Below are 12,380 nucleotides of genomic sequence, written 5' to 3'. Positions count from 1 at the left end.
ATTTACTAGACTCTGGCTCAATAAAAACTTTCTTTAGAAAATAATTCTAACAAAATATTGTTTTTTTGTTTTGTATGTATGTTAGTCTGTGTTTCTGCAAAAGGTCGCCTTTAAGTCCGACAATAATTGTACCTAAGTAATTTAGGGAAAAGGATCCAATCCACAAAAAACTGTCAATAAAATTTGAACTTTTTGTCAAAAAGAAAAGTCACTCATTAAATGACAAATTTTAGAGGATGAATAGTTTACGCTAAACTACTTACGTCCAATTATGAATTATGATTATGACGAACGGACAACGACGCAACAAATTAACTGTCAGGATTAAAAAATACACGATTCAAGCCTCCTCGCATCCATATAGTACTAAAAATGTCTGCATAAGAAAAAAATACTAAAATATAATGTTATAGGGTGGTCATTTTGGCCATCATCCAAATCTAAGTGTACCCTGTGAAGAGTTAACCATTGCACGACATGCTTGATATCTGATTACAATGATTACCTAAGTGTGGCCTGTGTGGCATGTCTGTTGTACAAGTACATGTATAATCTGTGGTAAGGGGCAAAGCAAGCGGGCTCGTAATTATGCGAAACAGGGTAAGATAAAACATTATCCCTTTCGGGGTATGTACTAAGACTGTGTAGTTAATTAAAACATCACTTTAGAGGATTCTATGCGAGTTTCTGCCTTCATGGGCCTAAAACAATAGTCTAGAGACTAATTTGCGTGCCAATAAAAACTTTTTTGAACTTACTAAAATTATATACTTACATTTGAAAGTTACGATGTTCCAAACATCGTTGTTAATTAATTGTGCAATAATTGCTACAAATTTGGACGAATATCATCCAATTTTAAAGCAAATACAGACAGGTTAACAAACAAATACACATAGGGAGTGAAGTAAAAGCATATATTTTATGCAGATGACGTGTTTGAGGGGCCTCCCTCGTGGTCTCATGAGATAATGATACGGCACACTTCCGGGTTGACCCGAATTTGGGCGAGAATTATATAAATCCGTTAAAAGGGAGAAGGTACCTATACCTACACAGTACACAAGTAGATTCGGGTGCAAACAAACCGGACCTCTTTCTTTAATTTTCACAAAAATATATAATTACAAGAATTTCTTCCTCAATGTTAAATTATACTTTATGCGACCGTATCGTAAATTGATTCATATACTTAGGTAATATAAAATTTATTTTACAAGATAATTGACTGAGCGTTGGCGATCTACGATTCAGCTTGGGCAAAATTGTTCCGGTTGTTCTCCTCTATAGGTCGCAATTCTCAACCGATTCTCATGTAAGGTGCGTTGGGGTAAGATTGAATGGGTTTTTCATTAGGGGTAAAACAAAAAATCATCCGTATGCCATAACATTACGGGCGACTTTTCATCCTACCCCTCATGAAAAACGCATTCAATCTTACCCCAACGCACCTTAATTTTGTCGATTTAAATTTTGGAAATATTTCGAATTCGCGGAACCATATAGGTACATTAGTTTAAAGCTATCCTCGCGAGGTATACAGATCACAGAACCACTAGTGATTATACTGATTATATAAATGAAACAATGTAGGGTTTTCTTTAAATTTTTATTTCATGTGTGCACAATTAACGAGTAGCTCCGAGTAAACTTTTTACAGGTTATGTAGTAAATATGGTTAGTTTTGTTATGAATCCCTCAGTACTTACGACAGAAAAACAAATATAATTTGCTGTTGTACTTTTTCAAACCCTCTATTTTGTTTCGCTGTCATCATAATACAAGGATCCTGTTAAAAATAGTAACAATTACAGTGAAAATATTGAAAAAGCTGTTATTATATTATGACCCAATTCATTTCAGACCTCTGTAAATCAATGTCGATGGTGAGAGTTTAAAGCAGCAGCATAAATAATAATCTAATCAATAGTACCACGAATGCGCTCTACACTTCAAACAATCATATCAATGTAAAGTATAGTTATTTATATGTCCACAAATCTAATAAAGTAAAAATTTCTATATTTTGCATAACTTTTCAAGATTGCTTTTTATTGAATAATTAATTCCATGCTACTTAAATTTTTGAAATAAAATAAATATTTTTCTTGAATGTTGGTTTATTTTTTAAAACACATCTAGTTGGTGGATAAATGAACTTTTTTTGTCACTCGTTGCCATAGTAGTCGCCGGGGTCACTCTTAAAATTCTAGTTTTATGGCATTTGAATTAACCAAACATGCATTTTTGTGTAGTTATAAGCACGATAATAATTATAACGTGGTACAAGAGTTCTTCTAACAAACTGTGCTACTATGGTGGCCTGGCTGACGGGACAAAATAACAACAAGAAATTGTTCATTCACCCAGGTACATAAATTGCTACAACATAACGTGTTTTTAAGGTTCGTGCCCAAAGGGTAAAAACGGGACCCTATTACTAAGACTCCACTGTCCGTCTGTCTGTCTGTCTGTCCGTCTGTCTGTCACCAGGCTGTACCTTATGAACCGTGATAACTGTTGAAATTTTCACAGATAATGTAATTCTGTTGCCGCTGTAACAACAAATAGTAAAAACAGAATAAAATAAATATTTAAGTGGGGCTCCCATACAACAAACGTGTTTTTTTGCCGTTTTTTGCGTAATGGTACGCAACCCTTCGTGCGCGAGTCCGACTCGCACTTGGCCGGTTTTTTGTATCCTCTTTACAAAACATTTAACAATCTTAAAACAAGATTTTATCTCGACTTATACAAGTATTAATTTTACAGTTTAACAATACCTACTACTCGTTTATAGTAAAATATATATTAACTACCAACAATAAATAATACCCAATTCAGATTCAGACGCTGTTGTGTAGCCGTAAAGAAATAATATCTAATCTAAAATCGTTGTTTCATCAGCCATCCGAATTATTAATGCTTCGACCAAGATATCTTTCGACGAAAATAATGAATCAATTGTAAAGTTTCTAAAGCAAGGAATGATTTTAGGTATTATCCATTGCATATTTAATGGCGGATAATGTAGAAGTTTAACTAAGTTCACAATCAAGAATACAGTCTAACTTTTTCCTGGATTTATTAATGTTTTAACAAAAATGTAGGTATCTATCTGTCTACCAAGTTTTAGTTGATCAAAAACTTAAATTTTATGACTTGTACTCACAACGATACCCACGATTGATTCCGTCAAAGAAAAACCAAAGCGTATTATAATGGAAATGAGTTTGTCTTAATCAAAACGAATTGTAGGTACTCGTATTCATCATTTTGTTTAAAAGTTTCAGATTGTTACAAAAATAAAACGTTTTGTAAAATGTCCAAGTTCACGAAAAATCGTAGGCCAGTTAAACAGTAATCAATTGTAACTTATTAAAAGTTTAACTTACATTCTTATTATAATTTTCTTATTTTAACTTTACAAGTTTAAGTAGATACATACAAGATAAAAATGCTAATCAGATTCATATTTACAAGAAAAGAGATTAGGTACTACATACAAACAATGTTTTAACGTACTCTTAATTATACAGTAACCTGGAAGCACACACCAATATTGATAGAATAGATACACTTTTACATATGTTGTAACTTTATTTTACAAAATTTACTGCAACTATACAACAGTTAGCTAGATATAGTGAAATAAACACTGCATGTCTTTAAATAATAACCATATACAGCTGTGTGCAATATTATAGCAGTCAATGATAAATGGAAATTAAGGGAAAACTATAACTTTAGATTAATCATATTCGAAATTCTTATTATTCTTCTGCATTATACTTAACATTGATTCAAAATTAACTGTAAACTTTGCTTAAGTAATATTGGAAGAAAAAAAAAGATGAAAACCAATTTATTTACTTCCTAGCAAAAGTTCTTATAAAACTTTAATACCCAATGAAAAATATATACAACTGTCTAATTATTTCAAGTTCTTGCCCATTATTTTCAATTCAGACATTGTGGTTGATTTTTGACCGAAAACTTGGTTTGTTTGATTGCTTGGGGTTCTTGTGATAATGCCGCCCACGACGGTATATATAACCTATATTTATTTATAAATGAATAGCTCAATTTACTCTAGTACAAATAATCTGCTATTATATTACACAGTACCGTTCATACACTAGTTTTGTTTTATTACCACTCAATCTCTCATGTTATCTGCTAATTACCCATTGTGACTTGTTCAAACATTTATTCCAATTGCCAGACACGGTAAAATGGAAGACTGATGGGCTACAATGAAACTTATGATTCAAATTACATTTATTGGAAATGAAAATAATTATCATTTGCAAACAATGTGATCAATGCCGCAATGGCGGTTGTAAAAACGGTTCCTGAACATACAGTGTTTATAATATCTGTGTAGATAATGCAATGTATGTAACTGTACATAATTAGGCATTAAAACACTCGTGTGATCTCATTATAAACTACATTGTTATTTTATGTAGCAGTCACATAAACTACTATTGTGTATCACTAATCATCATACATTCTTCCCAGGTATTTCATGAAATGCCTAGTCGACGTATGCGTAGTCATACTTTGCCTTAACGTTTTAGGCGTTTTATTATATGCCTAGGCATTTTACAGAATACCCGATTATAAAGATCCGGTAACATATTATTTATAAACGATGAATAGGGTACAGTACCTATACCTACTGTACCCTGTATAGCCTTGGGTAACTGTTTACATATCATATTGAAAATTGACACAAAATGCATATTGGAACGAGCAAGGTATTCCTGAGAGCAAGCTAAACTTTTGTAGCTGTAAATACGATAATGTCGATACTGGATACACTTCGTGATCAAGATGTTACCTGTAATCAAAGAAAACATATTTTATCTATAAAACAATCCAGGTCAGATTAATATTTTTTAAAGCTGCAGTTGCAAAACGCTTTTTAAGTATATTGCGTGAAAACAGGAGTAAGGTATTTTCCCTGATGAAATCTCCTCTAGGTTTGACCTATATAGGTTTTGTAAATTCAAATATTAAAATAAACAGAAATATGTATATATTGCTTCATTTTACATAGAGGTAAATAAGCATTCGACCTGGGTATCGCTCATCTAACGCAAAGCAGTTTTAATATATCAAATCGATATGACCTTCAAACCTTCAAGAAAAGAGCGTATTCCCATCTTAAAGGCCGGCAACGCACTTACAACCCCTCTGGTGTTGCGGGTGTCCATGGGCGGCGGTAATCGCTTACCATCAGGTGATCCGTCTGCTCGTTTGCCTCCTATTTCATAAAAAAAAAAACCTTTTTTCGCTATGTATAGCTGGCTTAAGATTTGATAGAATCAAACCAAAAGTAGGCTTTAAAATAATGTAACATTGCCAGCACAAATTTAATTTTTCTGTGCCTCGTATCTTGTAGGTTTCTAGTAAGATTGGCCCACGTCTCTGATTTATATCAACCATCAAAAGGAAATACTAAAATAAGTTTATTTTTTACCATTACATATTTATTATACAAAGAACAAAATGTAAGATATAATAGCCGGTTTTAATATTAGAAGTATTCAAAAATGTGCGACACGTAAGTGATATTTTGGCGGATATGTAAGTAAATATATAAATGTTTGAAAACGTGACGGACAGAAAAGATTAACATTGAAAATATGTTATCTCAGTACTTTTTCACAAAATTTTTTTTAAATTAAACCAGGGCATCTCTTAAAGCTGCAATTTATTAAAGCTGTACATCCGGCACTAAAGCAGATCCTGGCATTAAAGCCTTTCATGCGACTGAATGGTGAAATAACGAAGTACCAATGCCAGAACTGAGGGCCTACCGCGAACCACGTTCGACGTGTTGCTTCTCTGTCGCACTTGTAAATTCGTACGTAAGTGTGACAGGGAGGCAAGCCGTCGAACGTGGTTCGCGGTAGGTCCTATGGACACACAGTGAACGTACAAGTTAGCTGGTGAAGCATATTTTGTAGTAGGTCTGCACTGGTTGCACTACAAGTTTGGATATTGTCTGAGTCACCTTTATATTCGCATTTAGTAAGGCTAAGTAAATGAAATAAAATCTCTAACACTTATTGGGCATTAGAAGGAATTAACTATAAGAGAAGCTACATTAAATAGGTAAATAAATCATATAGGACAATTTTACACAGATCTACCTAACCCCACAGTAACCACAATAAGGCTTGTATTGTGGTTACTAGACGACGATATATACAATAATATAAAGTTATCCTATATTGGTCCTATATTTAAAATAGAGAAAGGCGTTAAACAGGGCGACCCGCTGTCTCCTAAACTGTTCACCAGTTGCCTAGAGGAGATATTCAAAAAGCTGGCGGTCTCGTGGGAAGGATTGGGCATTGTCGTCGGTAATAAACGGTTAACTAACCTGCGTTTTGCCGACGACATCGTCCTTTTCTCCCACACGGCATCTCAACTACAACACATGCTACAAGATCTCAGCACAGCGAGCCTTGAGGTTGGACTCACAATGAACAGAGCGAAAACTCAGTTGATGACCAATGGAGCAAAACACAGGGTCACGGTAGATGGGCAGGATATACAGTATGTTGATGAGTACATTTACTTGGGCCAGATAGCCTCCTTCGAAAACAGGCAAACCATAGAGGTCAATAGACGTATTGACAACGCCTGGAAGAGCTTCTGGTCCATGAAGGCGCTATTGAAGGGCGACCTTCCCCTGTGTCTCAAGCGCAAACTCATCGACATGTGTATCCTGCCTATCCTAACCTACGGTGCTCAAACATGGTCATTAACTGAGGCGTTAAAGTCCAAACTCAAGGTTTGCCAGCGAGCGATGGAGCGCAGTATACTAGGTGTTCGCAGAACTGATAGAATCAGAAACACGGAACTGCGCTCCAGAACTCGAGTTGTAGATGTAGGTGTCCAGACCGCTAAGCTTAAGTGGGACTGGGCTGGGCATGTCTGCCGCATGCACCCTGAAAGGTGGGCCAAAATGGTTACCGAGTGGGACCCACGGAACACCATAGATGGTGCTGGCCGGGGTGCAGGCAGGCCGAAAAGGAGATGGCGGGACGACTTGGACGCGTTTTGTCCGAATTGGCGGGACACTACAAACGACAGGGTCGAGTGGAGGAGGCGAGGGGAGGCCTTTGCCCAGCAGTGGGACACTAAATTGGGCTAGAAAAAAATAATAATAATAAAGTTATATACTTATTAATAGTTTTATACTTAAATGGAAAACACTCATAACTCAGGAACGAATATTTATGATATAAAACACAAATAAATGCCCTTAGGTTACCGACAAGGCTAGGAGGCCGTCTTGTTATGTATAGTTAACGCGATCTCTACTAAGCTCGTCGACTTACCTGTACTAACAATGGCATTCTGTTAAACAAAAGCCATTATTTATTTTGTGTGAGCGCGTGGCCTTTGTGCCTGAGGCTCACACACAATGGCCATGCGCTCAGGCACAAAGGCCACGCGCTCACACAAAAGAAATAATGGCTTTTGTTTAACAGAATGCCATTGTTAGTACAGGTAAGTGAACGAGCTCAGTAGAGATAGCGTTAACTATACAATACTCTATAAAATAAATAAGTATGGACGCGATCTACTACAAGTGATATTAAAATGAAAAATAAAGTAAAGTTGTAGATACTGTTATTAAAAACCTCTCTTCACAAACAAAATTCACGCAAATTGTAAATGTCATTGTGACAGTTTGTCACAATTCTCCTATTTAAGTTTATATTGTTGTGGTTTTTTGGTCTTTTTGTATTCTGGCCTAGGTCTCCCCTAATATTATGGGCGTGCATCTGAGTTTTAAATAGTTATATAGACTCACCTTGTACAAAACGATCACCTTCCACTATCTAATTTATTGTCACTAGAGACAACGCTTCCTGGTCTGGGTCTGAAGCTGGTCCTCACATTCTACAGTTTTTGAGATATGTTTAATTTCTACTCTATGAACATATAATACAAGGTCCATTTTGCCCCAGCTTCACGTGGTGCACGTGCCCTCGATGCACTGTAGCTTGGGCTCGCAAGTTCCTTTGAACTCGCCGCAGTCTTCTCCTAACGTTCTTGCACATACTTTGCAGCATCTGTGAACAATATAAAGAGTATTAGTAATGTCACAGGAAAACAAACAGTGATTTAACCCAAGAACCTGATTCGTTCCTTTGTTGATTGAGCATTTCCAAAATGTTAGATCGAGACCAACCAGGAGGAGGTTGACTGTACATAATACGTCAAAGGAATATATATGCAAAGGTTTTATGTTGTTGAATTTCACATAGATTTCACACTGAATGGGCGAATGATAACTGCATTATAGATCTAACCGTACAAAAAAATCTGTTAAGTAAATAAAATTATTATTTAAAAGTGGCTATTTTGACAGTATGGCCTAATTCATGTCATTAATGGGTCTAACACGATTAAATTTCCCGTTAATGACATTAATTATGTATACAAAACGCGAGTTTCAATTGTGATATGGCTTAAGGGTCCCCCTACATACCTATGTCGACGAGGAATCGGCAGAGGCCGATAGAAAAAACCTTTATGTCTGCGAAATAAGAGCGAAAGAGGCATCGGCGCGCCCGCAGGTGTCGGTCGATGCGAGCCGAGCTGAATGACGACTTTTTCACTTTTATTGCGAAGACATAAAGGTTTTTTCTATCGGCGTTTGCTGATTCCGCGTCGATATGTGTAGGGAGACCCTTATTCGGTACAACCTCCGCCTACACTTTTGCAATCGCTATTGGTCTCGTCACTCCCACGTGTCTTTTTTATGATGGTTGTGTCGCAAGATGTGCAAAGACATAATTTTTTAAAGACCTAAGTTTGTCAAATTTCAAAACAAGTGTGATAAAAATAATCTCCTGTTATAATTACGTTAAAATTAAATATGTGATTTACTTGTATTTAGTTACTTGGTTGCTATTACTATCATAGAGACCTACTTATATCCATTACCCCTTACCTCATTATACCTTTGAATACAAATTACGGAAGCTTTTCTAAATATAACTAGGCATTCTTCAGTATAAAATGTTTCAAACATTTCTATTAATTAAAAAGGTTTCATTTGAATACTCCTTTGCGAAGAACAAAAGCGATTATTCGATGAAACTTTTTCATTACCCCATCTCGGTTCTTTGTTTATATTTATGAATGGCAAAAAAGGTGGAGCGAGTTTCACAGGGGAAGTTCAGTAATAGCATTAGACTTCCTTACTGTGAAGTTTGTGGACAAGCTTGCGTTAAGTGGATCAGTCAGTCGTCTTAACTAATAAATTAGCAACAATAAAGTTTAAGCTGAAAAATAGGATAAAATGTGATGCCAATTTCTATCGGGACATCGGAGATTCTATTGCAATCGACTCGATTCGATGGATATTTATTTTCGCTGACTTTATAACTGAGGGAGATACCAATCCTATTCCGTAAAGGACTAGTTCCCCAGAAGTAAAGGTGGTGGTTTACACGCATCGGACGAATAACATAGAATAGAATAGTTTGTAAACACACAGACAATAGACATAACATTAAAAGAACACAGTGAAAATAAAGTGTCACGAAATGGCCCCATCTCAGCATGCTGCTGGCGACTTCCAGCGCTGATCTTCCGATGAGACCATCAAGTGAGAATCACGGAAGGTAACAGACAAAAAGAAAGCAACATAAAGGAAATAAACATAAAATATGGCGAAAAATAACGTCACGCACGGATTAGTATAGGGCAGCACATTCGGGGCATTTTATTAAATAGTACATTACTATAGAGGCCGGGAAACCAAAGGTTGCAGGCCATAGCGAAGCCGGATAGGGATACGCGGCCGGCAACCCCGTTTTTCGATGAGATTTGTATAGTGCTTTTCTCAGATGATGCTGATGATGATTGTTTCATATGTGATAGGTTATTCAGTGCATTTATATAATAATAAGTTATATTATTATAATAAGTTCTAAAATCCGTAACGAGCTACGAAATCTATGCGTGCGATGCAGAACAGAACTGAATACGCATTGGTACCTAGCTTTAAATTAATGGAATTTGATTTATCTAAGTGCTCGCGTCGTCAACTTTCGTCGAAGACTCGAATTAAAATGTCTTCAGCAGACAAATGATCCTACTCAATACTTAGTCCCGAGACAGACAGGAAAAAAGTAAAATTAATTGAATTCGACTCCATTAAAAATTCATTATTTAAAATAAAAATAAAACATATTTTACACTTTAAAAGGCCACACAATCAAACAGGTATATAGATAATAGCTGCAGATAATAACTGCAGCTGCATTACTGTTGTGACAATTCTGCTGCAACGTTGACGCGGGCGCAGTAACTTTCCTTGGTAAATTGTGTGACGTTCGGAGCCGCATTACTGCCGCGTTTAGAACGTTTAATCCGTCACTCATTGTATCAAGGAAATTGACATTGACTGTGCCCGCGTCAAGTCCGCAGCAGTAATGTTGCAATATTAATGTATACAGCTGCACTAGCCGCAGCTGTCATCCGAATGTCACCTTAAGGATGAAGTGATCCAGTAAGTATTGACTATGTGCAAAGGGCGCGGTGTTGGGACTTACTAAAGGGTCATTTTCAGGGTTCCGTACCGAAAGGGTAAAAGCGAGACCCTATTACTAAGACTCCGCTGTACGTCCGTCTGTCACCATAAGTTGGTAGACAGTTGAAATTTTCACAGATGATGTATTTCTGTTGCCGCTATAACAACAAATACTAAAAACAGAATAAAATAAATATTTAAGTGGGGCTTCCATACAACAAACGTAATTTTTTTATTAGTTTTTTGCGTAATGGTACGAAACCCTTCGTGCGCGAGTCCCACTCACACGGCCGGTTTTTTATTTCGTTGTCATTTTTTCATTCCAGATTTTGATAAAATTTGGTGGATAGATAGAGTTCCTTATAAGCGCAATTTCACTGTATGTCCTACAAAATCTTCCACTGAGTTGCGGAAAACGTATATGTATACAGATGGAATTTTCCGAAACTCAACGGGAATTTTCATACATTTTTTATCCCAAATTTGGATTTCGAGTTTATTCCGACCAGAATAAGGAGCTTTTCAAACCTACCAATTTTTATCAAAACCTGATAAAATAATAAAATAGACAAAATAATAAAAAATGGCCCCCAAATCGACAACAAAGCACGCAGGGACAAAAATGTAATCTTTCAGGGGCCCTAATTTTCATAATATTTGACGTCCACCAAGTATCAAATAAATAACATAAATATCATTGAATTTTCTCTAAATAATACAAGCTACCTATATATGCGAGCGACGAATGAACCACAAGAGAACCCGCTGTCAACTACGCGTTGTCACTGTTGTCAGCGCAGTCAGCGCTTAACTAGCCAACTGCTTACTGTTTGCAATTCCATACGTAGTAGAACAGTAGGAGCATTCTTTTTTTTTCTCTATTTTTTGTTCTTCATCAAGTGCGATAGCGATAGAAAAAGATACGTATGCGAATAAGTGAAGAACGCTCACCAATTATTTGACCACGTGGCGCTATTGCTGCACATATTTCCCCTGGCCCACCACCACACACACCACACCACACCACACCATGTAGATACATGCCACGTACGACAAACCGACAAACGCTGAGTGCCAGAGCTGATCAAGAGTGTGCAAATCTATGCAGGTGGTGGTGGTGGCTATGGAGGTGGTGCGTTGTGAGGTTCCTACCCACACCACCACCCCTCTCAAAATACCATCACCGTTTGTACTCACCTACATGGATCCCACACTACGTAGCCCTGTCCCGGGCACCCACTGGGCTCCAAGCCCTCACACTCGCTCGGATTGCACACGCAGTCCCACGCTCGCACCACTCCCGCCACGGCCACCATCACCACGGCCACCATTGCCAGCCACCGCATGCTGCTCACATCACACTCACTCGCCACTGGGCTATTGTCCACGCATTGCACATTTTACGCGTTATTGAAGCATTCTGAAACAAAGAAAAACCCTCGTGAGAAAATTCAAATTTTAAGTTGAAAAAGTGAACAGTACCTATACCGGCCTATGGATTGAAGTTTGGGTGGATAATGAGCCAGTTTCATTATCATTGCTCATTTTGTGTACTATGTTTGTTTAAATACAATTTATTTAACTATCTGAAACAGTTCAACAAACGGTTTAAATTGAAAATTTTAAACAAAACGTTATTTTCGGCCGAATTGTTAACAAGAGCTAAAATAATTAAAGACAGCTGTCTATTGTTTTGAATAAACTTCTACGTGAGAAATGGCTATAAATTAAATTCCTAGAAAATAACTTATGAATTATACTTATAGCAAAGATAGATATAACTCCGTAATAGATGGATACAGTCTAA

At 36.7% G+C, this 12,380-nt stretch overlaps 1 protein-coding gene across 1 annotated transcript; it reads right to left on the bottom strand.

The window, feature by feature from the left end:
• Positions 1-7,846: 7,846 nt before the first annotated feature.
• LOC134751387 (insulin-like growth factor-binding protein 7) lies at positions 7,847-11,989 on the bottom strand. The gene is made up of 2 exons (XM_063686754.1): positions 11,771-11,989; positions 7,847-8,102 (listed from the first exon to the last, which is right to left on the bottom strand). Exons 1-2 carry the CDS (start codon positions 11,917-11,919, stop codon positions 8,000-8,002), a joined length of 252 nt encoding a protein of 83 aa, XP_063542824.1. The 5' UTR covers positions 11,920-11,989; the 3' UTR covers positions 7,847-7,999.
• Positions 11,990-12,380: the final 391 nt, after the last annotated feature.

Source organism: Cydia strobilella, chromosome 2, assembly GCF_947568885.1.
Source record: "Cydia strobilella chromosome 2, ilCydStro3.1, whole genome shotgun sequence".
NCBI classification, from domain to species: domain Eukaryota; kingdom Metazoa; phylum Arthropoda; class Insecta; order Lepidoptera; family Tortricidae; genus Cydia; species Cydia strobilella.
The sequence above is the reverse complement of the archived record's forward strand: the minus strand, read 5'-3'. Positions and strand labels throughout refer to the sequence as shown.